Here is a 23996-nt window from a genome sequence, read left to right on the forward strand (position 1 = left end):
GCTAAGAGGAAGACCGTTTTGAGGGTGAGTTCCTTATTCAGGATGTCCTTGAGGAGCTCAAAGGGAGGTTCTGACAGGACTTTGAGTACTATGGCTAGGTCCCACTGCGGTACCCTCACCTCCTGTGGGGGGCATGACTGCTCAAAACTCCTGATGAGCATCGAGATGTGCCGGGAGGATCCCAGGTCAATGCCCTTCAGGAGGAAGACTTGACCTAACGCTGCCCTCACTCCTTTTATTGCTAGAATGGAAGAGCCCAAATCATCCCTGAGATACACCAGGAAGTCCGCCACGTCGTGGATCGAGGCCCTCAAGGGCTTGATATTACGGGAAGCGCACCATTTCGAGAAGACTGCCCATTTCGCTTGGTAGACAGCGATAGAGGACCGCCTTAAGTAACTCGACATCCTCGTCGCATTCCTCGATGAGAATCCATCCTTCTTCAGAAGCTGCTCAATAACCTCCACGCGTGAAGGCGGAGGGACCGAGGGTTTTCGTGAAACCTTTGGAAGTGGGGTTGACGAAGAAGGTCTGGCCTGTCCGGGAGCGGCCAAGGAGGAAGAAGGGCCAGTTCTTTTAGGTCTGCGAACCACTTCCTCTCCGGCCACCAAGGCACGACCAAAGTCATCTGAAGGTTGGCTGTTGTCCGTACTCTGTTGAGTACTTGACGTATCATTCCGAAGGGGGGAAAGGCGTACACATTGAGGCCGTCCAAGGGTGCTGGAAGGCGTCCTCAAACGCCGCTGACGGATCTGGGACTGGAGAACAGAACACGGGGAGTTGGGCGTTCAGACGTGTGGCGAATAGGTAGGTCTACTACTGGGGAACCCCACTTCAGTATGACTGACTGAGCTGTGCTTGGGTGTAGAATCCACTCTGACCCTATTACTTGGCCTACTCTGCTGAGGCCGTCCGCCAGGACGTTCCTCTTTCCCGGGATGAACCTTGCTGTGAACTCGATCCCTTCTTCTACCGCCCATTCCAGAAGTTCTGTCGATAACGAGCATAGTTCTTTCGACGTTAGACCCCCTTTCTTCTTTACGTAGGCTACTACTGTGGCGTTGTCGCACATCAATGCTACCATGTTCCCCCGGAGGAGATGAACGAATTCTCAACTCGCCCTCAGCACAGCCATCATCTCTAGCACGTTTATGTGGTGCTTTGCTTCTTTGCTCGACCATTTTCCCTTTGTCGATTGGTCGAGTAGGTGAGCGGCCCAACCTTCCTTCGACGCATCCGTAAACAATAGGACTTCCGGAGGGTCGGGGGCGAAGGGCATCCCCAGCTCGGTGTTCCTCCTGTCGGGGAAAAACACACAGGGGCTGTGGACGCTCTGTCTTCAGCGGCACCCTGGTTCAACGAGGTGATGGCTGTCTCCGTCGCGCGGGGTCCTCCGGACGACCTTCCGGCACGTAAAACCTCTTCTGTGCTTTCAGTCCCGGAAGCAGTTTCGAGGCACTTTGACTCCTAGGGGCGTCCGCCAGGCCGTCCAGGAACTTATCAGTATGCTCCATACCCAGCCTTACAGCAGGAGCTAAGGAGGGCTTTTGCTGAATAGGGTTCTCCACCAACCTGCTAAGTCCGGAGAGCCAGGCCTGTTCAGTGGTGGGTATTGGTTCATCCAGCCTATGGTGCCGTCGTATGAGGGCCAACACTTTGCGGTAGGAGGAGATGTCATCGGACGAGCACTCCCCTCCTTCCACCAGGGCCTCCGTCACCCGTCCCTCCGCACGAGTATCATTGGTGACGGTAGGGAGAGCAACGTTGGATGGGCCTGCCCGTGTCACGGGCGGATCCGCAGAGGCGAAGGTATCCGTCATGGGATTACCTTGGCCTGCGGGCATCCTCGTATCTGTGGGAATATCCCTGGCTGAAGGGCGCCCTTGGAGCTTAATGAAGTCAGCCAAGGAGCCCGCGGCTGGCGTAACGCCTTCCACTTGACGGAGCACCTCCCTCCGCAGAGTAGGGGCCGCGGAGGCCTTCGTCAACTTCGGCGGCTCACAAGAGCTTGGAAAGGCCTCCCTCGGTGAGGTTCTTGTCCGTAGGAGGAGCAGGAGGGGAAAGATGGTGAGGACGAGGCTCTAGGGAGCCACCCGGAAGCGGCCGCGGCTGTGGTGACCTTAAACAGCTCGCTCTGGGGCACCGTGATACTCACCCAATCCTTAGACTTACTCCTCTTCGCCTTCTTCTTAGATGGTCTGGACTCCTTCTTCTTCTGTCTTGAACAGGAGCGGGACTTCTTCTTCCTGGACCTCTCGCGCTTTCTCCTCGCGGACCTGGAATCGTCCTCTGAAGATGAATCTACGGACGAGGAAGACGAGGAGGAGGAAAGGGAATCAGCTGAACCACTTGAGGCGTCCAACTCCGCAGGGGTTACTCCATGCCGAACCTCTGTTTCTGCAGGCTGCATGAAGACGGGCGGAAGAGTCGCCGAGGGCGCTGGGGGGACCGAGGAACGTTCTTGCGGACGATCCAATGGTCAAACTCCTCTTCTAGTCTGAAGGGTGACCTGCAGGGTGTTCTAGGGATATCCCAAACGACGGGGTTCGAATTTGACGAATGGCCTTTCTCAGTATCCCCCCCGGCGGCCGAAGTACCTGAAACACACGCCCAAGGTGGGGGAGAAGAGGTAGTACCTGACTTCCCCCACATCGGGTCTTCGGTAGAGATGAGCCCTGCGGGCACCAGGACCTCGTCTCCCACACACACTCTCCCGCACTTCCCTCAGGTCCCACACATGCCTGTAATACATCAGAAGCTTCCCCCACAGGTAATTCAGACTCTTTGGGAAGGACAATGGGCCGCTTCCCCGCAACGGACTTACCTCGACCCCTACTCTGGGTAGGGGAAGATGGAAGGGAACCACGTTCCAACGAGGCATCCGGGGACACCAAAGCAGAGGACGCTGTAGCTTTCTTGGATGATTTCTTGGCCGACTTCTTCTTCTTAGTCCCATAAAGGACCCACTGAATCTCGCCCCAAGACTTGCTCTCCGAACACGTGGTGGTAGGGGAGCACACTTTGCCCCTACATGACGAACAACGCGAGTGTGGGTCAACCTCGGGCTTCGAAAGGAAAGCCCCACAAGACTTACTGGCCACAGGGCCAGGGCAACGGCGTGGATGCTCCATAATGAAAACACTAACACCAAGAGACACAAGGACACAAGGGAAAGGGGTAAGGATATGGGCACAGGAACCACGTGGTAAACACAAAGGGTCGGGGACACAAAGGGTCGCACTGGGTAAGAGAGAGCGCAGCGGGATGTGAATCACGTCGCGACCAGAAACTTACTGAGGAGCACGACCTGAACTAGCTCGCTCTCTGACTCCGGGTCGCCTCAGGGCGCGTATCACTCTGCCTGAGGTCACCCATAGAAAATGGGAATAGGGTAAACTACACAAAATTCTGGTTGGTTGGGAAGAGTTACCAGTAACTCTTAAAGTAGTTTTAGGTAAGTACTCTGTGTTGGAACAAAAGTTGTTTATACAATAGAGAAAAGTAATGGTAACTACAGTGGAACCTCTACATCCGAACGTATCTACATCCGAATTTTCCAACATCTGAAGTAAAATTTGAGCAAATTTTTGACTCTACATCCGAATTTTATTTCGACACACGAAGTAAGCAATTTTCGACGCACCGGTTGTATCCGAATTTTTCGACACGCGAAGTACAATTCGAACACGTTCCTACTCTACACCCGAATTTTTTTTTCGACACCCGAAGTAAACAATACTCGTACGCATAGTCGGTACTCATAGCGCCTGATGTGTTTTTTATTTCCGCCGATAGAAGGCAGCACTTCGACCTCGGAGGGACCCTCAATTAGTGCGGCTTGGGTCAGTCCTCTGTTCTCGTCGGCTTCTTGCGGTTGTGCCCTGTGCGTTCTGCTATTATTGTACTGTTTTAATCGTGATTTTTTACGTGCATCCTTTTACGGTAATTTACGTAAAGTATGGGTCCTAAAAGGCTTAGTTTTGCAAGTGGTAGTGGTAGTGGTGAGAAAAGGAAGAAGGAAATGCTTTCTTTAGACGTAAAGCAGGAAATTATTGAAAAACACGAGCGTGGCGTCCGCGTGAGTGAACTTGCTAAACAGTATGGCCGTAATATGTCGACGATCTCGACAATCCTTAACAGAAGGAAGCTATTAAAGCAGTGAAACCTTCTAAGGGGATCACCATTATTTCAAAACGTCGTGGCCCTATTATAGAAGAGATGGAACGACTTCTGCTAATCTGGATCAAGGACAGAGATTGTTGGCGACACCATCACTGAAACCGTCATCTGCGAGAAGGCCCACGCCATCTTTACGGACTTGAAGGAGGAGAGCTCTGGGGGTGATGTTAGGGAGAGTTCAACCGAACCTTCCTCAGACGATTTCAAGGCATCTCGTGGCTGGTTTGGGAAATATTCATTCAGTTGTTCGCCATGGAGAGGCTGCTAGTGCGGACACAAAGGCTGCAGCTGACTTTGTCAAGAACTTTGAAAGGATCGTGCTGGAAGAAGGCTACGTAGAGCAGCAAGTGTTTAATTGTGATGAAACCGGGCTGTTTTGGAAGAAGAAGCCCAGTCGAACCTACATCCCCGCCGAAGAGAAGAAAGTGCCTGGGCAGAAGCCAATGAAGGATCGGTTGACTCTTGCCCTATGTGCCAACGCTAGTGGGGACTTTAAAAGTCAAGCCCTTACTGGTTTACCATTCCGAGAACCCTAGAGCCTTTAAAGCACACAACGTCGATAAGGACCAGCTTCATGTTTTCTGGTGATCCAACTCGAAGGCCTGGGTCACTAGGCAGTTCTTTGTGCAATGGGTTAACCAAGTTTTCGGCCCTTCTGTGAAGAAGTATCTTCATGAACAGAAATTGCCTTTAAAGTGCCTGCTATGCCTTCACAATGCACCCGCTCACCCCCCCGGACTTGAAGATGATATCTTCGATGAATTTAAGTTCATAAAGGTGCTGTATCTTCCACCGAATACCACCTCTATCCTCCAGCCCATGGACCAGCAAGTCATCTCAAATTTTAAGAAGCTGTACACCAAGCACTTATTTAAGCAGTGCTTTAATGTCACGCAAAGCACCAACTTAACTTTGCGTGAATTTTGGAGGAGCCACTTCAACATCGTGCACTGCTTGAAGATCATAGATCAGGCTTGGGTGGGATTAACTCGACGGACCCTCAATTCTGCCTAGAAGAAGGTGTGGCCTGATGCAGTTTTTCCCCGAGATTTCGAAGGTTTTGACCCCGAACCTGATCCCGTGGTGGGTGCAGCGGATGATGTAGAGGAAATCGTCTCCCTTGGCAAGTCCATGGGTCTGGAGGTCGACGCAGATGACGTTACGGAACTCGTCGCCGAACATCACGACGAACTTACCACAGAGGAGCTCAAGGAACTCCATGCTATGTCTGAGCACATGAGTGATGACGAGGAAGGGATCGAGGAGGTAGAACATGTGTTAGGTTCGGCGCATATAAAAGAGGTGTTAGGAAAATATCAAGACGTGGTCGACTTCATCGACAAATACCACCCCAAAAAATTGCAGGTTTGTCGTGTAGGTGCGCAGTTCGATGATGTTTGCCTAACTCACTTACGAAACATTCTGAAAAGCCGTACCAAGCAACTATCTATCGATAGTTTCTTTGGAAAAACTACGAAGCGAACTGGTGATGAAGAGGATGGAAGTGATTCAAAGAAAACGGCAAAGAGTGAAGCGAAAGAAAGTGAAACAAAGAAAACGGTAAAGAGTGAAGCGAAAGAAAGTGAAACAAAGAAAACGGTAAAGAGTGAAGCGGAAGAAATTCAATCAATTTTAAGTGTAGAGAGTGAAAGTGATTAAAATTAATCATAAAAAAAGAAAAAAAGAAAATGTAAAAAAAATATATATATAAAAAAAAATAAGCTAAGTTATGTTAAAGTTCACTTAGTGTAAGTTAGAATAAGTTACGGTAGTGTACGTTTATCGTAGTTAACCTCTCTACCTCCTCGCCGCCCATCCATCTCTTCTCTGCGTAGCAAGACCAACAACACCTGCGCTGGAGTTTCTAAGGTAAAGTGACGCTAAAAACCCGTTTCTTATTTATCATTTTTTGATAATTCTTCTTTTTTACATGTCTATTATCTAATTTAGTGTGCATTATTCTCATGGGAAATTATGTGTAGTCGTTTATTAAGAAGTTATCTTAGGTTTTTGGGCTCAACCACGGATTAATCCTATTTCAATGTATTCTTATGGGAAAATTCGTTTCGACATCCGAACATTTTCTACATCCGAAGTCGGTTGTGGAACGGATTAAATTCGTATGTAGAGGTACCACTGTATAATAATAGTACAGTACATATGGGACTGTATCTGTATATTTTGTATATGTACAGTATTCTACTGTATGTATTGTATTTCTGGGCTCGAACCTGTGCCGCCCAGTGAATAAGCTCCATTTAGCACTCATTCTTAGGTAATTTTCTGCTAAATATACCAGAGAAAAAATGTAAAGGAGTGCTAGGTTAACTAGCTCGCTCACCTATTGGTGTCGGTATAAAGTTGGGCGTATAATCCAGAGGTCCCGCACTATTTAGATTCATCCACGACAGAAACCCCAATAGAGGAGAGCCGTTCAACCTCACTCGGTACTACTAACACTGCATCCGCTCAGAACCCAACTCCTTTTAGCACGTCTTGTGTTGTAACCCGCTTTTTTGTTGTGCTCTCGTTTTTCCACTTATTTTCATTGGATTATGGCTTCTTCGTCGGTTTCCCAGGAGACACCGTCTAAGTTAAGTACCAAGCTTGGTTTTGCTGTGTTTTGAGCAACCTAGATCGTTTAATATTTGAATTATAGGAGTTTATTCTCTTCGTTCATATCGATCTTGTTTGATTCCACTTACAGTTGGTACTCCTGTTTTGAGAGCTTTTAGTTTCACTCGCGGTGTTACTATATGTATTATTTTTATTATTTTTATTATTAAATATTATTTGTTATTGTGGATATTCATTATTTAGCGTTTAGAACTCTCGTGGTTCACTTTTTGGGCCGATATCATTTACATATCGTTATGGCTGCCGACCTTCGTTGCTAGGCGGCAATGTTATTTTTTAAGCCATCAGGTGTGTCTTTTGTGATTTAATTATTATGTTGCATGCCTTGCCCAAAAAATTTTTATGTGTTTATTTTATATTATCAACGCTATCACTATTATAATGAATATTGTGCTATTACTCCGTTTGATCTGTCTGGTTGGGGATCGTCAGTTGGTAGCCCTGCTGCTCCGTATCACGTGATCCTCCCCCATGCTCCCCCTCTCGCTAGGTGGGCGGCTAGGCTTCTCTCCCCCCCTCCCCTAGGGGACCGTTGCCTTCCCTCCTTTTAGAGGGGGTAGTTCAGTGTTTATGGACTTTGTCCTCCGGGTGTCCCGGCGGGTTCGTCTCTGTCTAGTCTGGTTGGCCACCGGTCAACAGAGTTGGATCCCGGTGCACCCTATTTTATATTCACTTATCACACTGGTTTATGTTATATGAAACCCTCTGGGTTCGGTTGGCGGTTCTTATCTACAGTTCCGCCGCCCTATTAATTTATAACAGTTCCTATGATTATATATAATGATTATATAACAGATCACTATCCCGGAGTTCCTATACGAATTGGTTTTGGATACTTTTATTTCCCGGCCCGGGGCTTAGCCTCGCCCCGGGAAATCAGACACCATGTGTCTTAATTTCTTGTTGTTGCATCCTTTTTTATGCTCCCGGCTCGACCGGAATGGATGGCTATACTTTAGTCTTAAGCTAGACTTATGTTTAGGCCCGGGTCCTCCGGACCCGCCCCTACTTAAGAATATTACAGTTAAGCTCTAATCTTGTGTTAGGCTTATGTTAGGCCCGGGTCCTCCGGACCCGCCCCTACTTAAGAGAATTACAGTTTCTCATATACTATTCTTTTTATAGATGGTGCATTGTCAGACGACGGCCTGTGCAGCTGTTCTACATCAGCCCTGCGGCCATACCGTCTGTCGGTCTCACGCCCTCTGCGGAGTGCAGCTGGAGGATGTCGTGGTATGGCACCCGGATAACTGTGTGGTCTGTTTTGACCTCGTTACCACCCTTGGATCTGACTCGGTGAGTCCCGTTGGCTATGTTGCCTTCTTATTTATCTTACCTTTTTTGGCATACATACACTATTTAGTAAGATATCTATGGTCTTGAAGGACCACTGGGAGTCTTCCCTTTTTTAATTCCCACTATTATTTCAGGCATCCCCGGAGCAAAAGTCTGCGGCTCGGGCCACACTGAAAGTGTGGGTTGGTGGTTTTGCCCGGAACGTGAAGTCCAAGCGGCCGTACGTCCTCTCCGAGGACTACTGTTCCTTGATTTACCCCAACGCCAAGTCTTCAGCCGCTGTGGCTAGGCATGTTGCAGCTCCCATCATTGCCCACATTGATGCCACCATAGCGGGGTTCATTGATCCAGAGCAGGATCCGTCGGACGCCCCCGGAGATCTAGAAGACAATGTTGCCTCCATGAACCTTGACGTGGAACCCATGTTATTGGATGATCCAGATACAGGTAGGGTGGTAAGTGCGGCAGGTGTTTCCGGCGCTGAGATTCCTATCCTCAGCCCCTCTCTTTCTTCTTCATCTGATCGCTCTTCCTTTCATGGTTTTTCTGGGGACCGTGATTCGTCCCAACGATCACACTCGGTTCCCCCCAAGAATAAGTCTAGAACCTTACCTAAAGCTCGTAAGCCTCATAAGGCTTCTCATGGTTCTAAGCAGAATACAAACCTGTCATCTAAGGCTTCTGGCTCCTCCTCTAAGTCTCGCGACCCGGGAGTTCATTCCGCCACTCCTGCTGCTAGCCCGGGCCTTTCCGAATCAGCCATGCTTCGCATCGTGTCGGAGATGCAGGCTAAGTTGGTATCAGAGATGCAGTCTAAGATGGACACGATGTTCTCTAACATCGGTCAGAGACTTGGGGCATTAGAGCAAGGTGCTCCGGAGCGAGTCCAAAGCTCTCTCATCCCGGATGCCTCTAAGCTCCCGCCGTTTGCCAAGAATAACCCTTGGCGTATGGCTCTTCATTCCCCGTTCTCAGACGGAATGTTAACTTTGGAGGGTCTTGGCACTCGTCCCCTAGAGGACTTTGAATTCTTTCCTCCTGGTCTGGCATTTCCATTTCATGGTTATGCCAGGCTTACCGAGGAAGCTTTGGTTCGGTTAGACAAGGTCCCCAAAGAGACAGTCATCTTCCCTAAAGAGCAAGCCCAATCTGTGTGGGCCAGATTCCTGAATGACATCGGCTGCACCAACACCATGTTGACGCCTTATAAGAGCTCCTTCACAATGTTCTTAATGGACAAAAACACCGTGACTCCATGTGTCAATAAGGTAGCAGAGCTTGCCTTCCAATATGCTCTGGAGGAGAAGCCCTTGCCTCCCATCCGAGAGGTGGATCCAATCTCCCTCCTTCTTCCTTCAGGCATTGAGTGTTGGGACAACGTCCATACCACCTTTACCTCTGGCAAGCTAGCAGCAGACTGTGCTTCAGTAATGTTTAGTGAGCGGCTTCCCCGTCTCCCGGAATCCCTCATTAAACAGGAGTATGATCCCCGCCTACGCGTTGGCCGTACTCTGAACTTGGCCACTTCCACGGAGTCGATAGCCTTGACTTACGATACTGAGAGTATTTTTAAGTCTCTCAACAAGGCTACGTTGCAGTCATTATACTATGACCTGTATGACTTCGCTACTGCTAAACGCAGGTGTCGCAAACATGTCCTGGCAGAGGCGACTATTAGGCATGAACCTAATAAGCTTATCCGGTCCTCCTGTTGGGGTCCAAATCTCTTCCCTGAGGTTCTTGTAGAGGAAGTCTTGGCGGAGGCCACTAGAGTCAACCAGAGCCTTAAAGCCCGTTGGGGTTTGACTCCTAAACGTAAATATGACCCTGCAAATTACCAAGCCCGGGGTAGGAAGAAGCTCCGTCCATATACCTCCACCCAGTTCAGGCAACAGCAGAGTGGTTCGTCCAATTTCCGGCTGCCTCTTCCCCCATCTCCTGTTGCCCCTGCACAGCCTTCCACCTCTCAGGCTCCTTCGGACGACTATGTCACCGTTCTGCTCCCTAAGAGCCAGCTTTCCGGTGCCTCCGCCACTTCTCCTGCCTTTAACCAGTCTTATGAGGCTCATAGCTCTTCCCAGAGTTATGGTAGAGGTAGAGGCTACCACCGTGGTTCTAACCAGAACAAAGGCAGGGGAAGAGCCTTTCGCAGGGGAAAGAACTTCCGAGGCGGACGTGGAGGCAACTCCTCAAACCAATACTGAGGTGCAGCAGGTAGGGGGGAGGCTCTATGCCTTCCGCAACAAATGGAGGTTCAGTCCCTGGGCTTTCAGTATCATCTCCAAGGGACTGGGGTGGAGTTGGATTCAAGGACCTCCTCCTCCGAACAAATTTCATCAACATTCCACTCCGGACCTGGTCGAATTTGTCCAGGATCTTTTACAAAAGAACGCCATACAAGAAACGAAACACCTGAAGTTTCAAGGTCGGCTGTTCAGTGTCCCGAAGAAGGATTCAGACAAGAGAAGAGTGATTCTAGACCTATCCCTTCTCAACTTGTCCATTCAATGCGACAAGTTTCGAATGCTTACCGTCTCGCAGGTGCGGACCTTACTTCCCCGTGGGGCCGTCACCACCTCTATCGATCTTACAGACGCCTATTATCACGTCCCGATAGCGAGACACTTCCGTCCGTATCTAGGCTTTCGCTTAGGGGACAAAAGTTACTCCTTCAAGGTGATGCCTTTCGGGCTCAACATCGCCCCAAGGATCTTCACAAAGTTAGCAGAAGTCGCTGTTCAGGAACTCAGAAATCAAGGGATTCAAGTAGTAGCCTATCTGGACGACTGGCTCATTTGGTCAGACACCTCCCAAAATTGCCTAAAAGCCACTCACAAAGTCATCCATTATCTTCAATCTCTAGGCTTCCAGATCAACTTCAAGAAGTCCCGTCTTCTTCCAAAATCGAAGTTCCAATGGCTCGGCCTGCAATGGGATCTTATATCTCATACTCTGTGTCTTCCCAAACCCAAGAGGTTAGAGATTGCAAGGAACACCAAACGCTTTCTCAAAGACAAAGTAAGTTCCAGACGACTCCAAGAGAGGATTCTGGGGTCCCTTCAGTTTGCCTCAGTGACGGATCTTCTTCTGAAGGCAAAATTGAAAGATATCAATCGTGTCTGGCGTTCGAGGGCGAACCGGAAGCTCCGGGACAGGAAAGTCCGCCTTCCTCCCATTCTACGGGAAAGACTTCTTCCTTGGACAAGAGCGAACAGTCTGTCAAAGTCAGTTCCCCTTCGATTTCCGCCTCCGAAGTTAATCATTCACACGGACGCATCCTTATCAGGTTGGGGCGGCTATTCTCAGCTCAGGAAAGTTCAAGGTCTTTGGTCCCCCTTGTTCCGCCAATTTCACATCAATGTGCTGGAGGCCATGGCAGTTCTTCTAACCCTGAAACGTCTCGCTCTTCCCAAGAGACAACACCTTCGTCTGGTCCTCGACAGCGAAGTGGTGGTCCGCTGCCTCAACAGAGGCGGGTCAAAGTCAGGGCCTCTGAACCATGTTCTAGTAGCCATATTCTCCCTAGCAGCCTTGAACCGTTGGCATCTTTCAGCTGTCCACCTGGCGGGAGTCCGGAATGTAGTGGCAGACGCCCTGTCCCGGACCTCCCCTCTAGAATCGGAATGGTCACTCGATCTAAAGTCATTTCGGTGGATTCTCTCTCAGGTTCCCGGTCTCCAAGTGGACCTCTTCGCCACGGAGTCCAACCACAAATTGAGAGTATATGTGGCTCCCAATCTAGACCCTCAGGCTTACGCCACAGACGCCATGTCTCAGAATTGGGACATCTGGGAAAAGATTTATCTCTTTCCCCCGGTGAATCTTTTGCTGAAAGTTCTAGACAAGCTGAGATCCTTCAAGGGACAAGTAGCCTTGGTCGCACCCAACTGGCCCAAGAGCAACTGGTATCCTCTCCTGCGAGAGTTGAGACTATACCCTCACCCGATACCCAATCCGGTTCTGTCTCAGATAGTACAAACACGCGTTGTGTACGCTTTCTCAAACATTCAGAGCGCCCTAACTTTATGGACTTTATGAAGTTTGCGGCCATGCATGGTGCCAATATTGATCCTCAAAACACCCTGTTCCTAGAATCGGATAAACGGGATTCCACCATCCGCCAGTATGACTCTGCAGTTAAAAAGTGGGCAAAATTTTTGATAGACTCAGACGTGAACTGTATGAACTTGAACCTTACAGTCACTTTCTTTAGATCTTTATTAGAATCAGGTCTGGCAGCCAATACTATCACCACTATTAAATCTGCTTTGAAAAAGATCTTCCTAGTGGGTTTTAACATAGACTTAACCGACTCTTTGTTAGCTTCAATTCCGAAAGCCTGTGCCAGACTGAAACCGGTTACTCGTCCTACCCCGGTGACCTGGTTCCTTAATGATGTACTCAAATTGGCTTCTGATACCCTTAACAGTTCTTGTGATTACATTCCCCTTCTCAGGAAAACACTTTTCCTGGTGAGCTTGGCTTCCGGGGCAAGAATTTCTGAACTGGCAGCCTTGTCGAGAGACCCAGGTCATATTGAGTTCCTGCCTTCGGGAGAGGTCCTTCTTTCACCTAACAAATTCTTTTTGGCTAAGAACGAAGACCCTCAGAACAGATGGTCCTCCTGGAAAATTGTTCCCCTCACGCAAGACCCGTCTCTGTGCCCTGTTACTACTCTTAGGTCTTATTTATCCCGGACCTCCTCTAACTCCTCGGGGCCTCTATTCGTTAGAGAACAAGGCGGTACCATTACTATTAAAGGGATCAGGCAACAAATTTTGTATTTTATTAAACAAGCTAGCCCTGACTCTTTTCCTCTTGCACATGATATCAGAGCGGTTGCTACTTCGGTGAACTTTTTTCACCACATGAATTTTACGGACCTTTCCAGGTATACAGGGTGGAAATCACCGTCAGTGTTCAAGAAACACTACCTTAAACATTTGGAAGCCCTAAAATTTTCTACAGTAGCTGCAGGGAGCGTAGTTACTCCCAGGTAACTCACAGGTTAATGCCTTGTCTCTTTATCTCTCCCTCTTACCTGCCTCATTTATACCCTATTGTATTCGTTGGTCTCGCACCTGAATACTGTTATTATATTTGTAAATTTTTTAAACTCCTGAGTATCTGTATATATTATCACTCACAGCATTATTATACCTACCTTATTTGTCAATTGTCTACCAAGTGGATTTATGTTCATATTTAAGATACCCTTATAATTGTTTTTTGGTACTCATCTCTGATTAAAGCATCCTGTATTTCCCTTACGCTTATGTTTTTTCCTTTATTTTGCAAGTTTGGTGACATTTCTCTTGTATAGATTCACTGGGCGGCACAGGTTCGAGCCCAGAAAAGGGATTTTGACGTAGGAAAAATCTATTTCTGGGCGAGGGACCTGTGCCGCCCAGTGAACCCTCCCAGCTCCTCTCCCTTGGAGTCCCCAAACTTTGGGTGCTAAGGAGTTGGGTTCTGAGCGGATGCAGTGTTAGTAGTACCGAGTGAGGTTGAACGGCTCTCCTCTATTGGGGTTTCTGTCGTGGATGAATCTAAATAGTGCGGGACCTCTGGATTATACGCCCAATTTTATACCGACACCAATAGGTGAGCGAGCTAGTTAACCTAGCACTCCTTTACATTTTTTCTCTGGTATATTTAGCAGTAAATTACCTAAGAATAAGTGCTAAATGGAGCTTATTCACTGGGCGGCACAGGTCCCTCGCCCAGAAATAGATTTTTCCTACGTCAAAATCCCTTTATTTTCCATTGATTACTATATTGCATTATGTTCTAATAACTACTTAATTTACAGGTATCAACAGTTATGCTAGGTATATTGAATGATTCAAATGTATTTGAGTGTACATTATTTCATTGTGGTTATACTGTAGCTTTATTACAAAATTTAAATATCATTGTGGTTATACTGTAGCTTTATTAAAAAATTTAAATTGTTTTTGTTGGGTTTAGAACGATTTACTTGTAAAACATACTCATAATACAAAATTTTCACAAAATGAAAGCCACTCCAGAATGAATTAATTTTGTATCTTGAGGGATTACTGTACAGTATATGGTTTGGTTAACCTAGTAGCCTTGGTCATAAATACATACGATATTTTTATATCATGTATGAGGCTAAACCCCTAAAATTGGCCTACGAAAGGGGTCTTCAAAGGTCTCACGTTACACAAGTATATACTGTACGGTGAAGCACTCCTCCTCCCTGTCCATGCTGACCTCTTACTGTTCTTAGTAGACTACACAAGAATTGAGGTAATTGATTAATAGGTAACTGAGGCATCTAGTTGGACATGGGCAGTCTGCTATGCCTAAGATAATAAAAAAAATAATTGTGGCCTTGGGTTTGCTGGGAAAATTATTATATTTTTTGAAATTTAATTTCTAATGTTTTATAGCCATCAGTTGATAAATGTGGGTGTATTGTGATTAAATATTTTTTATATGTTGAAAGCTGATGTCATCTGGAGTAAATCTTGCCTTACTATACTGTTTATTTTACAGGTAAAACAGATAAGGGATCTAGAAGAAAATACTTATGTAAGTTAATTTTACTTTTTCTATTACTTTTATACTATTATTAATGTTTTTTTCATCGTTAGTACTTTGTTTATATTTCTTTGCAAAAATTTGAGCATTTTCAACAATTTAGCATCTGGAGCTACACATTACTGTATCTTTTTATACCCAAGAAAATTTTTTGGGGACGACTTTTAGTTAAGAATGCACTTTCCAAATGCTATAAGGTTATTTACATTTGTTTCAATAGTTATACAATGACAGATCTATTTTTGTAAGCAATCAAACTGTAGGGAATGTGTACGCATAGGATTATAGATTTTAATGATTGGATAAAATAGTTATGCTATGCATTGTATTTGTTTAAGGATGACAAATCTATTTTTTGAAGCAATGGGGTTGTGTACTTTTAGGATTATAGATTTTGATTATCAGATATGATAGTTATGCTGTGCATTCTGTTTAATATACATGTATACACTAATGTAATATATTTTGTTAGTTATTCTGTATATTGAGTTTTATAAATAAATAAAACTCATTAATTTACAAAATGCTTATGTAAGATAATAATTTTACATTTTCTGTTACCTTTTTTTGCTATTGATAAGGTTTTTTTTTCATTGTCAGGATTCTGTTTATATTTCCTTGCAAAATTTTGCATCCTTTTTCAGCCATTCAGCATTAGAATCTACACAATACTTCTTTATACCTAAGAACTTATTTTTGACACATTTTACATAAGGATGTACTCTTCAAAGGCTATAAGATAATTTAAATTTGGTTTAAGGAAGTTATATGAAGACAGATCTATTTTTGTAAGCAATCAAACTATAGGGGCTGAGTACTTTTAGGATTATAGATATTAATGATCCGTTATGATAGTTATACAGGTACTATGCATTCTGTTCAAGAATGACAAATCTATTTTTTAATCAAATAAACTGTAGAGGCTATTTACCTTTTAGGAATATGGATTTTAATGTTCTGATATAATAGTTATGCGATGCCTTCTGTTTAGTGTACTTGATTTTTGTTAGTCATTCTGTATATTGAGTTTTATAAAAACCAAAGCTCATATTTCTGATTAGCTGACAGTTTTCTCCTAGTAGAGAGGCCTGGCATTTGGTTTTTACTAAAATTCATTACGTACCCAATGGTAAATTAAGTTTTTGGTTTTGAAATCCATTTTATCTCATGTTAAGTAAACATTTTAGATGTTTGTTAAGAGTCAAATTTCCTTTTGCCATATATCTGTATATCCATAACACTCATAGTATTGTATTTCTTGTTATTTATATATTTTTTGTTATTACTGTATTTGAGATACAATTAATTTTTCTCCAAGTTTTAACATTCTTGTATCCTTTTGTCACTGTTCAAATCATGAATCTCACAGAAAATTTTAGTTTGAATATCCAACTAACTGAAATTTAGTCCATCATAGCTGACTGCAGTAGATGTTTCCCAGTAAATGATGATGATGATGAGTGTAGTATGATTAGTTCTGTGATCCATTGCTGCTGGTCCCACTGTCTGTGCTATTGATATAGTTCACTAAGCCAATCCTGAACTTTGTTGGACACATTAGATGAGGGTTTGCCTGTCTGCTTTGACATTACTGCCTTTTTAATTGTGATCTGCTGTGCAATCTTGCTCTAGAGGAGTTACCCCATTGTTAGTATTCATTTTCCAGACCATACAATCACTGGCAAGTGTTTCCTAGTTAATTTGTGGAATTTAGCAGTCAGTCTGGTCTTCATAACAATTTTTTTTTGACCTCCAGGTCTTAAGTGACCGTTTCTTAGTTGTCGTTATAGACTTCCTTTTGGAAGCTGTAGGAAAATCATATGGATCATGTGACCATACCTTGTGTTATTATGTATTTGTCCATTCCAGAATTTTTGTAGCTGTGGAATACCTAGTAGCTCGAGATGGTGTTGATTTATTGTCATGGTCTCTGGACCTCAAAGCAGATTGGAAATGCATACCTGTACTGCATCTTATATTTGAGCTTTAATGCCTCGGGTGTTTGTTATGAAACACTTTGTTCCTCAGCCTGACAAAATTTATGATAGCACTGTAGTATAAGAATCAATGCAACTAGGGTATTTGAAAATTGGCACATCTCCAAATTGTGAATCATTAATGATAAAGATGAACATGTGCTGATATGGGTTAGCTTCCTGCACTACAATCTCAGTTTTTCTGTAAGGCAAGTTTCTGATATATTGAAGATAGGTTGTCTAGGATGTATTTCATTGACCTCAGGTTGTGGGGTAAAAGTTTACTACTATTTTTATCATATTGCATGTCAATCAATTGATTTCAAGAAGTTTTATATTGGCTTGTAACCATCAGAAATTGAACTGGCTACCATATGGACCTTTAGTATTTATGAGGTTTTTTTTTATTATGATCAATGCAGTTAAGCAGTTAAGGAACTGTCTATATATAGGTTTTTAATGTCTGGTTCCCTTATTGCCAGTTGCTTTCTTTTATGGTTAAAAATGTGTACTTTTTATCATGTTGTTTGATTTTCCATCTATGAAAATAGAATCCGATGTTCAATTATATATAAATTTATTAAGTCTACAAAATGGTCACTTGCAGAGAGTGGGAAATTTGGATCCAGGCTACCATCTCTCTATAAGCCTAAAAAATTCTGTCTAAAACATTGACTAGAAATGTGGGAAACCCATGTTAACGCTGTTGAAGAGTAAAATAAATATCTCAGAATTCAAGGCTCTGTGAGAAGAACTCAGATCTGGTAGATACTGTTTATCACTAGACTTTACTAGTTACTACTTGAGTTAGGTTCAGATTTAAAACAGATTGTGTTAGGCCTGAAATAGTTCTTGAAACAGAGGATTGAATTAATTTCTGAGCTACCTCAAAAGGAGTTATTGGCATTAAAATCCTAATACAGGTAGTCGTCGACTTACGACAGAGATAGGGACCGAGAGATGCTTCGTAAGTAGATTTCGACGTATGTCGAATTAAAAAAGTGAAGTTTCTGTAGATTTATTATGATACATCCTGATTCGACAATCATCTCGATCATATTTTATCAATATTTTCTTATTGTTTATCATTATTTCATTTTCTTGTATCATAGGATATATGCTCTGTTAATGCATTTTTGTATTCTATTTTTCAATTTTGGAAGCATTTTACCAAACAAGAATTACTTAATATTTTGTTTACCTTTCATTATGATCAGCTGATCTGAAGGTTCCACTACTGTATCGAAAGATGCGTACATACAAATGACATTTTTTATATAATTTCTTAACTTATTCAAAATATCTTCATGATGAATATTACATCAGCACCAATATGTTTCTGGAAATCACATTTTCATACAATTGGTTTTAGCCATTCATTTTTAAAGCTTCATACGGTATTTAATTTTTAGTTCATTATTAAGCCTTCATATTTCATTAGACATTTTTGTGTTTGATTGTGGCTTATTAAAGCCTGTTTATATATTTTTCAATTTCTTGAACATTTCAACAATCAACCATTAATTTTGAGTTACCTTTGGTTGGCAGCAGCTGATCTCAAGGTTACGGTGATATATTGCGATTATGCGCACATACAATATGAATAACACGTAGTTATGTGATTTTCTTAACATATGAAATCTCTTCATAATGAATATTACCTCAGCACCAATATATTACAGGGTGTCAGTTTCCGTACAGTTCGTTTATAGACCTACACCTAGACCTCCCCCACTTACCAAGCAAATGTATTTCATTTCCATAATTTAAAAGTAAATATATTATTTTTAAGAAAATGTTGTCCTATTAGTGTACTTTCTTTAGATAAATATCGATATATTATCAGAGAACAGATTAAATAAATCTAGCGCATAGTCAAATTTACGCTAAGTAGTACTCATAACATCCGATACAGACCCCAAAAATACTTTGTATTGTTACTTGATATTTCGATAATGGGAATACTAATACTAATCATTAGCCTATTAGAAGGAAATCACTGTTTGTTCCAACACGGAGTACTTACTTCGAACTACTTTCTTAGGAGTATCTGGGATCTCCTCCCAACCGACCAGAATTTTGTGTAGTTTCCCCTATCTCCGTTTTCTATAGTGGGTACCTCTGGCGGAGGAATACGCGCCATGAGGCGACCCGGGGTCAGAGAGCGTGCTCGGCCAAGTCTCGACCTCCAGTAAGTTTCTGGTCGCGACGTGATTAACATCTCGCCGCGCGCTCTCTTCACCCAGTGCGACCCTTTGTGTCTCCACGTCTTCAATCCTTAACCTTATCCACCTCTTTCCTCTGTGTCCCTGTGTCGATTGGTGCTTTAGTGTTTCGTTATGGAGCATCCCCGTCGTTGCCCCGGGCCTATGGCCAGTAAATCTTGTGGTGCCTTTCTCTCCAAGCCGGGAGGTCGACCCCATACCTTGTGTTTGTCGTGTAGGGGCAGTGTTTGTTCCCCTACAGCCACGTGTCCGGAGTGCGAGTCTTGGAACAAGATCCAGTGGGTACGCTACGGCACGAAGAAGAAGAAAGCTACCAAGAGATCGCCTAAGAAGTCTAGCGTCGCCTCACCTCTAGCGTCACCCGATGACTCGTCGGAGAGGGGTTCCCTACCGCCTTCCCCTACCCGAGGTAAGTCCGTTGCGGGGAAGAGGCCCATTGAACATTCCCCAGGAGTATGAGATGTCTGTTGGTGGGGATGTTGTGTCGGTTCAGGCAAGTGGGGGGCTTGAGAGAGGGCGGGAGTGTGTTCGGGAGACGAGGTCCTGGTGCCCGCAGGGCCCGTCTTTTCCGACGATCCGATGTGGGGGAAGCCTGCTACGGCGTCTTCCCTCTTCCCCCGCATCTTGGGTGTGCATTTCAGGTACTTCAGCGACCGGGGGAGACGCCGAGAAGGAAGGAGAATCACCGAGTTCGGATCCCGTCGCCGAGACGCCTCTGAGGATGCCCTTCAGGTCGCCCATGAGACTGGAGGAGGAGTTCGACACCTGGTTCGCCCACAAGAAAGTTCCTCGGTCTCCCCCGGCACCGTCATCAACGCTCCCGCCCGTCTTTCTACAGCAACTCGAGATGCATCAGACGACTCAGCGGGTTCTCTTTCCTCCCCGTTGTCGTTCTCCGTGGAGGATGAAGGCCCGAGGGACTCGAGGAGGAGATGGGAGAGGTCCCGCTCACTATCGCGCCACGCCAGGAGACGGTCCAGGACCTCCAGGAAAAAGCACAAGAGGAGCCGTTCGTCGAAAGGTGAATGGGTGCGAGTCACCATCCCCCGGAGTCATCTACTCAAAGCTACCGCCACCCCGAGCACCTCTGGCTGGCTCCCTAGAGCCCCTTCGCCACCCCCGCAGCACGGCTCCTCCAGCAGATCCGATCATCGTCGGAGGTCGTCGCACCAGGTCTCGGTAGACAAGCATAAGTCCGCGAAGGCTACGGCTCTATCCGCCCAGCGGAAAGAGTCGCTCCTTCGGCCTGGCAGCTTTGTCCCGGTCTCCAGTTCTTCAACGGCTTTCCCAGAACATCAAAGCCAGCTAGCTGGTACGAAGAAGCCCGCAGCTCCGCGAAGCTCCGCGGGAGGTAGTAGACCCATGACGGCTACTCCCGTCCCAGCGGATCCGCTCGCTCAGCGGGTCGCCCCGCCAATGGCTCGGCAGGAGAAGAAGAAGCCTCCTCCCCACGCGGATCCCTCCGTCATCGATGAGGCTCCCCATGCGGAGGATCAGATAACGGAAGGCCTCGTAGAAGGGGGAGAATGCTCTACGGAGGAAGTCTCCACCTACAGGAAAGTCCTGGCCCTCATCAGGCGCCACCATAGGCTGGATGAGCCTAAGCCGTCGGCAGAACAAGCCTGGCTCTCCGGGCCTAGCAGACTGGTAGACAGCCCAGTATAACAGAAGCCTTCCCTGGCGAGGGACGTGAAGCTGGGTATGGACCACATAGACAGGTTCATAGCCAGCCAAGCGGACGCCCCCAGCAGCCAGGGTGCTCCAAACTTCTCCCGGGACTTAAAACGCAAAAACACTTTTTGGGGCTCAAGCTATAACGTCCTGATGGAAGGTTCCTTTAGTAGCTTCCCAAGGGTATATATGACTACAGTGATATTCCCAGAGAATCAAACCAAAGGTTTTACAGAATTCTAACTTCTGGCGCGAGTACCTTTAAGATTATTCTCAAGGGTATCGTATATAATCAGGGGACGTATTCTTGACACGCCACATGGCAATCTGCACCCCGAATAGCCTTTACGCTTCGAGGGGGATACGTGGCAGAATTAGAAGGGTAGCCGCAATAAAGATTACCCTGGTTCCCCTACTACTATCGTATCACAACCGCGCCAACTCCCTCTGGCGGCCATTCCTTTATCTGTAGCGACTCGCTACGGTGGTGTTCCCTGTTGATCTGACATTTTCGATCGATTTATAGGAGTCTTTATGCTTTCTACGGCTTCTTTGTCCATCCAGAAAGTTGAGTATTTATTCTTTACAATATGTATTTTAGTTCCAACCTCACAATGAATTTAGTGTAATTATTGTGTTTGGATCTACGCCGATCACCGGTGTCGCCATTGGCGCCGTCGTTCATTGGGCATGTGTTATTTAGTTAGCAGAACGACATTTCCGGTTTAAATAGTATTAATTGTTATTATGAAAGCTATTTAGGCATTTTATGTTCTAAAGATATTTATATGCATAATTTTCACTTTTTCTGTGTCGATCGTATATATCAGAGTTTTGATGGTTTTAGGTAACCGAGATCTCGCCTTGTCTAGGTAACCTAGCCTAGACAACATATACTTTCGTCATTTCCCCGGTTACCCTTGTGTATCGGTTATCATTCCTTGGAGATTGATATCTCCTGGAATTATATTAGCCGTTACTAGTCTCGTTTAGAGATTTATGGGTAATCTCTCTTCCCTCTGAGAGTAGCCTTAGGCTACAACTCTGCGTCGGCCTTGAATTTCGAATTCAGGCATGACTAGCCTAGAGTTTTCTGTCTCATCCCTTAACGGCAGACGGCAAGTTTTGGGATTCGATCAGAACCTCAGAGTATTTAGTCTTTTGTCGGCAGTTGGTTGGCGGGGTGATTGCATTCCCCTGCCGGCATAGGAGGCTAGCCCTCCCTAGATTACACCTGAAGTGGTGGAATGTTGCCGCCACCTTCTCCCTGTGGTCTAGTAGACTAGTCCTATGCTCGCAGACCCTAGGCTGTAGAGTCGTATACTCTTCTGGCCTAGGATGGTGCCGGCATTGGAACTCTCTTTCTTCCTTGTTGAGAGAAACGGCATGGACTGCCGTCCCCTTAACTGTATTAGCACCTCCTAAGCTGGAGAATAGTTGATTCTCCTGCCGCTTGTGGTTGTGCTGGTACTGAAACAAAGTTTCTTCAAGGTATGTAGGTCCGGCGGGCGGAATATTTTGAAAGTTTGCTGAATGTTGAGGATAATAGGGAGGCAAATATAACTGCTGTTCCAGGTGTTGAGGTGCCAGTGATGGGAGATGAGAATGAGAGAGAGATAACAATAGAGGAAGTGAGGAGAGCACTAGATGAAACGAGAGTAGGAAAAGCATCTGGTATGGACGGTGTGAAAGCTGAGATGTTGAAGGAAGGGGGTGTGACTGTACTTGAATGGTTGGTTAGATTGTTTAATATGTGTTTTGTGTTGTCAATGGTACCAGTAGATTGGGTTTGTGCATGTATTGTACCACTATATAAGGGTAAGGGAGATGTGCATGAGTATTGTAATTCAAGAGGTATTAGTTTGTTGAGTGTAGTTGGAAAAGTATATGGTAGAGTACTGATTAATAGGATTAAGGATAAAACAGAGAATGCAATCTTGGAAGTACAGGGTGGTTTTAGAAGAGGTAGGGGTTGTATGAATCAGATTTTTACAGTTAGGCAGATATGCGAGAAATATTTAGCAAAAGGTAAGGAGGTGTATGTTGGGTTTATGGATCTGGAGAAAGCATATGATAGAGTTGATAGGGAAGCAATGTGGGATGTGATGAGGTTATATGGAGTTGGAAGGTTGTTGCAAGCAGTGAAAAGTTTATACAAACGTAGTAAAGCATGTGTTAGAATAGGAAATGAAGTGAGTGATTGGTTTCCGGTGAGAGTGGGCTGAGACAGGGATGTGTGATGTCGCCGTGGTTGTTTAACTTGTATGTTGATGGAGTGGTGAGAGAGGTGAATGCTCGAGTGCTTGGACGAGGATTAAAACTGGTAGGCGAGAATGACCATGAATGGGAGGTAAATCAGTTGCTGTTTGCGGATGATACTGTACTGGTAGCAGACACAGAAGAGAAGCTTGACCGACTAGTGACAGAATTTGGAAGGGTGTGTGAGAGAAGGAAGTTGAGAGTTAATGTGGGTAAGAGTAAGGTTATGAGATGTACGAGAAGGGAAGGTGGTGCAAGGTTGAATGTCATGTTGAATGGAGAGTTACTTGAGGAGGTGGATCAGTTTAAGTACTTGGGGTCTATTGTTGCAGCAAATGGTGGAGTGGAAGCAGATGTACGTCAGAGAGTGAATGAAGGTTGCAAAGTTTTGGGGGCAGTTAAGGGAGTAGTAAAAAATAGAGGGTTGGGCATGAATGTAAAGAGAGTTCTATATGAGAAAGTGATTGTACCAACTGTGATGTATGGATCGGAGTCGTGGGGAATGAAAGTGATGGAGAGACAGAAATTGAATGTGTTTGAGATGAAGTGTCTGAGAAGTATGGCTGGTGTATCTCGAGTAGATAGGGTTAGGAACGAAGTGGTGAGAGAGAGAACGGGTGTAAGAAATGAGTTAGCGGCTAGAGTGGATATGAATGTGTTGAGGTGGTTTGGCCATGTTGAGAGAATGGAAAATGGTTGTCTGCTAAAGAAGGTGATGAATGCAAGAGTTGAGGGGAGAAGTACAAGAGGAAGGCCGAGGTTTGGGTGGATGGATGGTGTGAAGAAAGCTCTGGGTGATAGGAGGATAGATGTGAGAGAGGCAAGAGAGCGTGCTAGAAATAGGAATGAATGGCGAGCGATTGTGACGCAGTTCCAGTAGGCCCTGCTGCTTCCTCCGGGGCCTTAGATGACCGCGGAGGTAGCAGCAGTAGGGGAGTCAGCATTATGAAGCTTCATCTGTGGTGGAAATGTGGGAGGTTGGGCTGTGGCACCCTAGCAGTACCAGCTGAACTCGGTTGAGTCCCTGATTAGGCTGAAGGAACATAGAGAGTAGAGGTCCCCTTTTTGTTTTGTTTCATTGTTGGTGTCGGCTACCCCCCAAAATTGGGGGAAATGCCTTGGTATATAGATAGATAGATGTAGGTCCGGCAACATTGCCAGTCCCTCCCATACCTCATATAGG

The 23996-nt window shown here is 45.3% G+C and overlaps 1 protein-coding gene across 3 annotated transcripts in view; it reads left to right on the top strand.

Annotated features, from left to right (window-relative positions):
* The window catches only part of LOC137649949 (uncharacterized), a 155487-nt gene that overhangs the window by 80780 nt on the left and 50711 nt on the right, over positions 1 to 23996 (top strand). For 2 of the 3 annotated variants that reach the window (XM_068382916.1, XM_068382937.1), the window contains exon 5: positions 14638 to 14673. In XM_068382916.1, the coding sequence (XP_068239017.1) occupies positions 14638 to 14673 (36 nt within the window). Of the gene's footprint in view, positions 1 to 14637; positions 16056 to 23996 lie in introns of those variants that run through there. The other variant, XM_068382926.1, reaches the window with a different exon arrangement.

The sequence above is a fragment of the Palaemon carinicauda genome, chromosome 1, assembly GCF_036898095.1.
Source record: "Palaemon carinicauda isolate YSFRI2023 chromosome 1, ASM3689809v2, whole genome shotgun sequence".
Lineage (NCBI taxonomy): Eukaryota > Metazoa > Arthropoda > Malacostraca > Decapoda > Palaemonidae > Palaemon > Palaemon carinicauda.